Source organism: Penaeus vannamei, chromosome 20, assembly GCF_042767895.1.
Source record: "Penaeus vannamei isolate JL-2024 chromosome 20, ASM4276789v1, whole genome shotgun sequence".
Taxonomy (NCBI): domain Eukaryota; kingdom Metazoa; phylum Arthropoda; class Malacostraca; order Decapoda; family Penaeidae; genus Penaeus; species Penaeus vannamei.
In genome coordinates, this window is record NC_091568.1 from 21,241,454 (window position 1) to 21,248,429 (window position 6,976).

At 39.4% G+C, this 6,976-nt stretch overlaps 1 protein-coding gene across 1 annotated transcript; it reads left to right on the forward strand.

Moving 5' to 3' along the window:
- The first annotated feature begins 361 nt into the window (after positions 1-361).
- LOC138865174 (uncharacterized) lies at positions 362-4,149 on the forward strand. The gene is made up of 3 exons (XM_070134556.1): positions 362-752; positions 885-3,663; positions 4,041-4,149. The coding sequence occupies exons 1-3, from the start codon at positions 362-364 to the stop codon at positions 4,147-4,149; spliced, it is 3,279 nt and encodes a 1,092-aa protein (XP_069990657.1).
- Positions 4,150-6,976: the final 2,827 nt, after the last annotated feature.

Consider the following 6,976-nt stretch of genomic DNA (forward strand, 5'->3'; position numbering starts at 1 on the left):
ATTCCAACTCCCAACATTGCTCGACTTAATCCACACCTCAAAGACATTGGTTCAGAAATTTCACCTCTTGATGATCAGGCTCAGATTCAATTATTGATTGGTAGAGATCTACCCGAAGCTCACCATGTACTATATCAAGTAACAGGTCTACCAGGTACACCCTTTGCCCAGAAGATGAAGTTAGGCTGGGTAATTGTAGGTGAAGTCTGCCTGGGGAAGCATCACGCAACAAAGAATGTGAATGTAAGGAAAATATATGTAAATCCTGATGGTCGTCCATCAGTCTTGAAACCTTGTCCAAGTTGTATATGTGTACAAGAGGACACAGGATGTCACAGTGGTTTTACACCATAGAAAGAAAATGATATTGGTTCTACAGTGTTTCACCGAACCTGGAAAATCCACAGAAGACAAAATGTTCTTGAAGTTAATGGAGAAAGAATTTGTCAAAGAACCAGCAGGTAACTGGAGTGCACCTTTACCTTTTAAGCCCTTAAAGAAAAGGTTACCGAACAATAAATCCATGGCTGAGAGACGTGCCAATAGCCTAGCCAAGAGTCTTCAGTTCAATTCTGTTAAAAGAGAACATTTCCTAGACTTTATGAAAAGGCTTTTGGAAAGAGGTCATGCTGAAATAGCACCACCTTTGAAAGAAAATGAAGAATGTTGGTATCTTCCAGTGTTTGGAGTGTATCATCCAAAGAAACCTAGTCGTATCAGATGTGTTTTAGACTCTGCTGCTAAGTTTAGAGGTACATCATTGAATGATGTGTTGATAACAGGTCCTGACCTAAATAATTCCCTGTTGGGTGTGCTTCTATGTTTTCGAAAGAACAGAGTGGCTGTATTAGCAGATATAGAGATGATGTTTTATTAATTTGAAGTACATAATGAACACAGAAACTATCTTCGTTTTTTGTGGCACAAAGACAATGATTTAAGTAAAGAACTTATTGAATATCGTATGACCAGACATGTTTTTGGAAATAGTCCATCACCCGCAGTAGCAATATATGGACTACAGAAGACTGCTGAAGCCGCAGGAAGTACATATGGTGAAGACGTCACAAAATTTGTCCAGCGACATTTTTATGTTGATGATGGTCTGATATCTCTATCAAATACTGAAGAAGCTATTAACCTACTGACAAGAACTCAGAAGGGTCTAGCAGATTATGGAAATTTGAGACTCCACAAATTTGTTTCAAACAGCCAAGAAGTCATGTCAGCCTTACCAGGTGACGACATCTCTCAAGATTTGAAGGACATGGACTTTGATGCTGAACATCTTCCATTGCTGAGAAGTTTAGGATTATATTGGGATCTTCAAGCAGATGTCTTTACTTATAGGATTGCAGAAGATAAACCCTTCACTCGTAGAGGTGTGCTGTCAACAGTAAACAGCATTTATGATCCTCTAGGATTTGCAGCCCCGCTTACAGTTCTAGGCAAGTTGCTTCTGCGAAAGTTCTTATCTGGGACTATTGATTGGGATGAACCTCTACCAGAAAACTGGATGAGGGAATGGAAATTTTGGAAAGACCGTATTAAGACCTTACAAAGTTTGAAAATACCAAGAATGTATGTTCCAGCATCCTTGTCAACAGAAGTCAAAAAAGAATTGCATGTCTTTTCGGATGCTTCCAAAGAGTCAATTGCTGCGGTCTCATATTTGAAAACTGTACACGAAGATGGCAGTTCAGAAATTGGATTTGTGATGGGGAAAGCTAAAATTGCACCCTTGCATGGGCATACTATACCTCGTCTAGAATTGTGTGCTGCAGTACTTGCAGTAGAACTTAGTGAAGTAGTACTTGAGAACCTTGATGAAGAAATTGATATAGTGAAATTTTACACTGACAGTAAAGTAGTTCTTGGCTACATCCACAACCAAATAAGACGATTTTATGTGTATGTTGAGAATAGAGTGAACCGTATTCACATGTCAACTAAGCCAGAACAATGGAATTATGTTCCTACATCTGTGAATCCAGCTGATCGAGCAACTCGCTCTATGGTGAATGATTTCTCGTGTGACGACATATGGCTGAAAGGACCTGAAACATTCTTGAGTAGGTGTCATGATCTTGCTCAAGAAACTCCACAGCTAGTTCAACCAGAAGATGATAAGAAAGTAAGGCCAGATGCTCTGGTAAAGGCAGCTAAAACCTGTGTGATTGACAATTTATCAATTGGGTGTCACAGATTTGAAAGGTTCTCTGAGTGGTATCGCCTAGTAAATACTGTTGCTTTATTGCAGAGATGTGCATGTGCCAAATCATTTAAAGGTAGAGCTGATAGAAGTGTAGAGTCTTTGAGAAAAGCTGAAATATTTGTGATCAAAGCAGTTCAAAAGGAAACTTACAAAGAAATTAGACTTCTTGAAGCAAAAATGCATCTTTCAAAATCTAGCTCGATTATGGCTCTCAACCCGTACTTAGATGAAGATGGTGTGTTAAGGGTTGGCGGAAGATTGCAACAATCAAGTCTTGGAAGTTACCAGAAACATCCAATCATTTTGCCTGGTAAAAGTCATATTTCTACACTTATAGTACATCACTATCACCAAAGTGTTCGACACCAAGGACGTCATCTTACAGAAGGAGCTGTTAGATCTGGTGGATATTGGATTACAGGCGTGAAACGGTTGATCTCATCAATCTTACACTCCTGTGTCCAGTGTAGAAAGTTGCGAGGTAAAGATGTCCAGTTGATGAGTGATCTACCAGCAGATCGCTTAGAACATACTCCACCCTTTACCAATGTTGGAGTTGATACTTTTGGACCTTGGACTATAATGACACGCAGAACTCGTGGTGGATCAGCAAATTCTAAACGGTGGGCTATTTTGTTCACTTGTCTTACAACAAGAGCAATACACATTGAGTTGGTAGAAGGAATATCCTCTTCAGCTTTTATTAATGCACTTAAAAGATTTGAAGCTCTCAGAGGTAAAGTTAAACTGTATAGATCTGACCGAGGAACCAACATTGTTGGTGCAACTGATAGCCTCAAGATAGATGCAGTAAATGTGGAAGAAAAGAAGATAGTAAACCATCTGTACCAAATAGGCACTAAATGGATCTTCAACGCTCCCCATTCATCGCACATGGGAGGTGTATGGGAACGCCTCATTCGAATCTGCCGGAAGATCTTAGAGTCAATGCTAGCTGAAACTCCTCATAAAACTTTGACGCATGAAGTGTTATCAACCTTCATGGCAGAAGTATGTGCCATAGTGAACAATCGACCAATAGTAAACGTATCAACCGATCCAGAAAACCCTTTCATCTTGTCACCTGCCACCATTCTTACTCAGAAAGTTGGAATAGACCATGTAGAAGATTCAGTAGGAGAAATTGATACAAAAGACCTTTTGAAAACAGAATGGAAACGTGTTTCTGCCCTCTCAGAAATATTTTGGAATCGTTGGAAGAAAGAATATCTGCACACAATCCAAGAACATAGAAAATGGTGTTGTGCAAAACCTAGTCTCACTGAAGGTGATGTTGTGTTATTGAAAGACAGAAGTGTTTGTCGTACACAATGGCCATATGGAATTGTTGTAAGAGCTATCCAAAGTGAAGATGGCAAAGTAAGGAAAGTGGAATTAAAGGTTATGAGAGATGGAAAGCCAGTTGTGTACACAAGACCAATTTCAGAGTTAATTCTTTTGGTTTCTGGTGCTAAGTCGCTATTTTTTATTTGAACAAGTCACACATCAGTTCCTATTTGTCATTTAATCAGTATTAGAGTAGTGATATCAAATTTGTTAATATCAGGCAGGGAGTGTAAAGGAATCAAGGATTCCTTGTCTTATATTATATTTATAGAATTTAGATCAACAATTTATTTGATTTAATGTATTAACATGAGAATGATTATTTAATTTCATTTAGTTTGTAACGTTGGCTACAATGACGTTAGAGTTTTACGAACGCCCTACAAAAACGCATTGTTGTGAATCCGCGGAGCCCCTCTAGAGAGCCACGTGAGACGCCTTGTGCTGCATACTTTTTAATTATTCTTGTTTTATGAAGATTTGGGCTAGCCACACTCTTTTCACCTCACATCACGTGCACGCTCACGCGTACGTGTATGTTGTCATCTTGCAAGTTGGATACACTGCTCATACCTACCAACTTGTGAACATGACAATAAAGGTTTAACTGACTGCTAGTGTTTTACTGGAGGCAGTACAGAGAGAGAGAGTTTGTGTGTGTCTGTGTACGTATTTGTAAGCACGTGCGAATGCATGTATGAACCAGGTACACATTAACATAAAAAGTAACGCTAAACCCTGAGCACTAAATGAGCAGCAAGACACACCGATGGTAAACAAAGGAGCCGCATAACTAATTCGGGTTCAGTTGCCATCACATAAGGTTCTCACAGAACAAATGAATTCATTCATAAATAAAAATCCTAGAAAAGGCGGCCAAAACACAACATTCTTTAATGACAACAGCATTGTTCTTGTATCCATCGCTTGTAATGAGATGCAGTGCAAAGCAATTCGATTTTGAAGATAACTGTTATCATTAGCACTTCCGTTATCATTGCATTTCCGTGAAAAAAAACTCAATCGAACAATTTCTTTTACCTCACTTTTATTTTATTTTCACCTTCATAAAGTCATACTGAAAGGCTCTAAGTGATGAAAAAAGGACCAAGCGATCATTGAATCTGAATCGCCATGAATTGAACTGATTCGATTCGCTTGGTGTGAACGGTTACATGAAATAAGATGAATGGAAGGATAACATTTAGTGAACATATTAAATAATTTACTCCTTATTGTCTGCACTACATAACACAAAAATAATTGCCTATTATTTTTTCTTATTATTATTCATTAATCTATCATATCCTTAACGTTATGTGGCCAAGGTCGGAATTACCAGCTTTTATTCTAAATTCAACCTTTTTCTTGTGCGTATTTTGTTTCTAATTATCATATGGATTAGCGTGTTTACATAAATACACAATTGTCAGTTTAGATAGACATACAAGCCTCTAATATATAGCCTAAAATCTAGTTGATTATCCAAATATAATTTTTTACCGTTTTTTTTTTCGTGTCTTTAGTTTGATGCAACTGAGATCGAAATATAAGGCAGGAATTATACAAGATGTTTCGCATATATCCTCGTTTTTTTTCATTGATTTACGAATGTCTACATTAATCTAGTATGAGACGAGAGCACAACGGGGACAGTGAAACTGTTCCGAGTGCAGCAAAACCAGTTAGCCATTCGTGGTACATGATGGACTGTTCCAGCGACTGCCACAGACGATATTCTTGTTCTTGTTCTCATGGAAGGTGGAAAAAGAAGTGAGGCAGAGTGCACTGCAGTTAAGGTGTGGTTCTCTGTGCAGATGAAAGAATAAATTACACGGTGTTATCACAGTGATATCGGCAAGGCGTGTTACTGGCCAGGCATCGTTCCATTTGGATGTTGAGAAAACGGCAATCTCAAGATTTTAGGAAGAGAAAGGAAGTATTACTTAATTCTAAGCTATGCCGTGAGGGGGGGCGGGAACCTCCTGCTGGTCTGTTCTTCTGAAGGGAGAGGGAGGGTGAGAGAGAAGGGTGAGGGCAAAATATAAAAGAGAGCGAATGAACAGGAGAAAGAACGATTTGGAATTTTGCGTAAGACCAAGGGAAGTGTGCACCTTTGGCGACATCATCATGACTTCCCGCGCGTTAATGCTGCTCTCGAGATGAACCTGGATCTGCTGAAGCAATTTCTCTAAAGAGAAAGGGTTAATGGCATCAAAATTTAGATTAGGTACACTTCTGGTAAAAGTGATTCATAGCTCTTTGAGTTATTCTGCTCTCCAACCAACCAACAAAGTAATCAACGCACCCAAGAACATAACCTCCTTGACGGATGTAAAAAAGGAACACAGAAAAGAGAAAAATTCACACAATAATTTCCTTATTTATGGCTGAGAACTTCGGGCATTACGAAACTGGGGAATATGGCAAGTTCTCGATTCTCTCGCCAGCGACCAATTGAGTAGTCGGAGGGAGGGGGAGGGGGGAGGGTCACCTGCCTCCTCCGTTAAGATTTGTTAAATTGTTGATTTAATACTCTATTTAGCAATTCATTGGTGTCTTTTATGAGCTTTAAAACTCAAACGATGCTGACCCATTTACGAAGTTGGTAGAAAGGGAACGACGAGAGGAACCAGACGGAAATATAGAAGGGAGGAATGGCGATTTTACAATAGGAACTCCATTTCCACTGAATGTTTGTCGATTATTGCATATGATTTCTTTCGATTGATAGTCGTCTGGTGAACTGTTTATTTTGGGTAATAATGCTTTGCAACTTCATTTTGTGTGAATGGCGGGCTGCAGACCTCGAATTTCCCGACTTTAGACTTTTCAATTCTTTCTCCCAATTGTTCCTTATATATTTCGAAGAGGAAAAGAAACGTGGCAGCAGAAGGAGTATTTGGAGGCGCAGTTCGCTATTTCCAAATAGCTCTGAAGGATTTAGCGCATTTAATTTGACGATAAAATTAGCAAAGGAAGAAATGTTCCAATAAGAATCAATGGTGGAGAGATTATGCCCCCCCCCGTATCTAACAAGTCATGGGATCTGATACCATTCCTGATCACAAGTTCAATTCTATCCCACGTGGTGAAGGCAGGTGTTGGTGGAGGGCAGGGCACTGCCGGTGGCCGGACAGGGAGGAGACGCAGTGACAACACTAAAGAGAAGAGCGATCGCCGTGGAGACGGGGCGGCGAAGGCCATTGGTTTCCGAGCGCGAAAGATTCTGCCTTTCCCTCAAAGGGGAGTGGAGTGATTGTTTGCTTTCCAAGCGAATGTTGGGTGAAAGATTTTTGCATTCATGTTTGTGTGTAAAGCTAGAATAATAATAATTTGTTAACGTACAGCATATGTAAGTATGCACACTTGACACGTATATATACATGCTTTTCTTAGGTAAAAATGTGAGTG

Bases quoted from the DNA above. Each gene is read 5' to 3' on its own strand.
- LOC138865174 (XM_070134556.1), top strand. From the start codon at position 362: ATGATATTGGTTCTACAGTGTTTCACCGAACCTGGAAAATCCACAGAA. The intron at 753-884 runs GTACATCATTGA...ATTAATTTGAAG, and splicing joins CTCTGCTGCTAAGTTTAGAG to TACATAATGAACACAGAAAC. The intron at 3,664-4,040 runs GTTAATTCTTTT...TGTTTTATGAAG, and splicing joins TACACAAGACCAATTTCAGA to ATTTGGGCTAGCCACACTCT.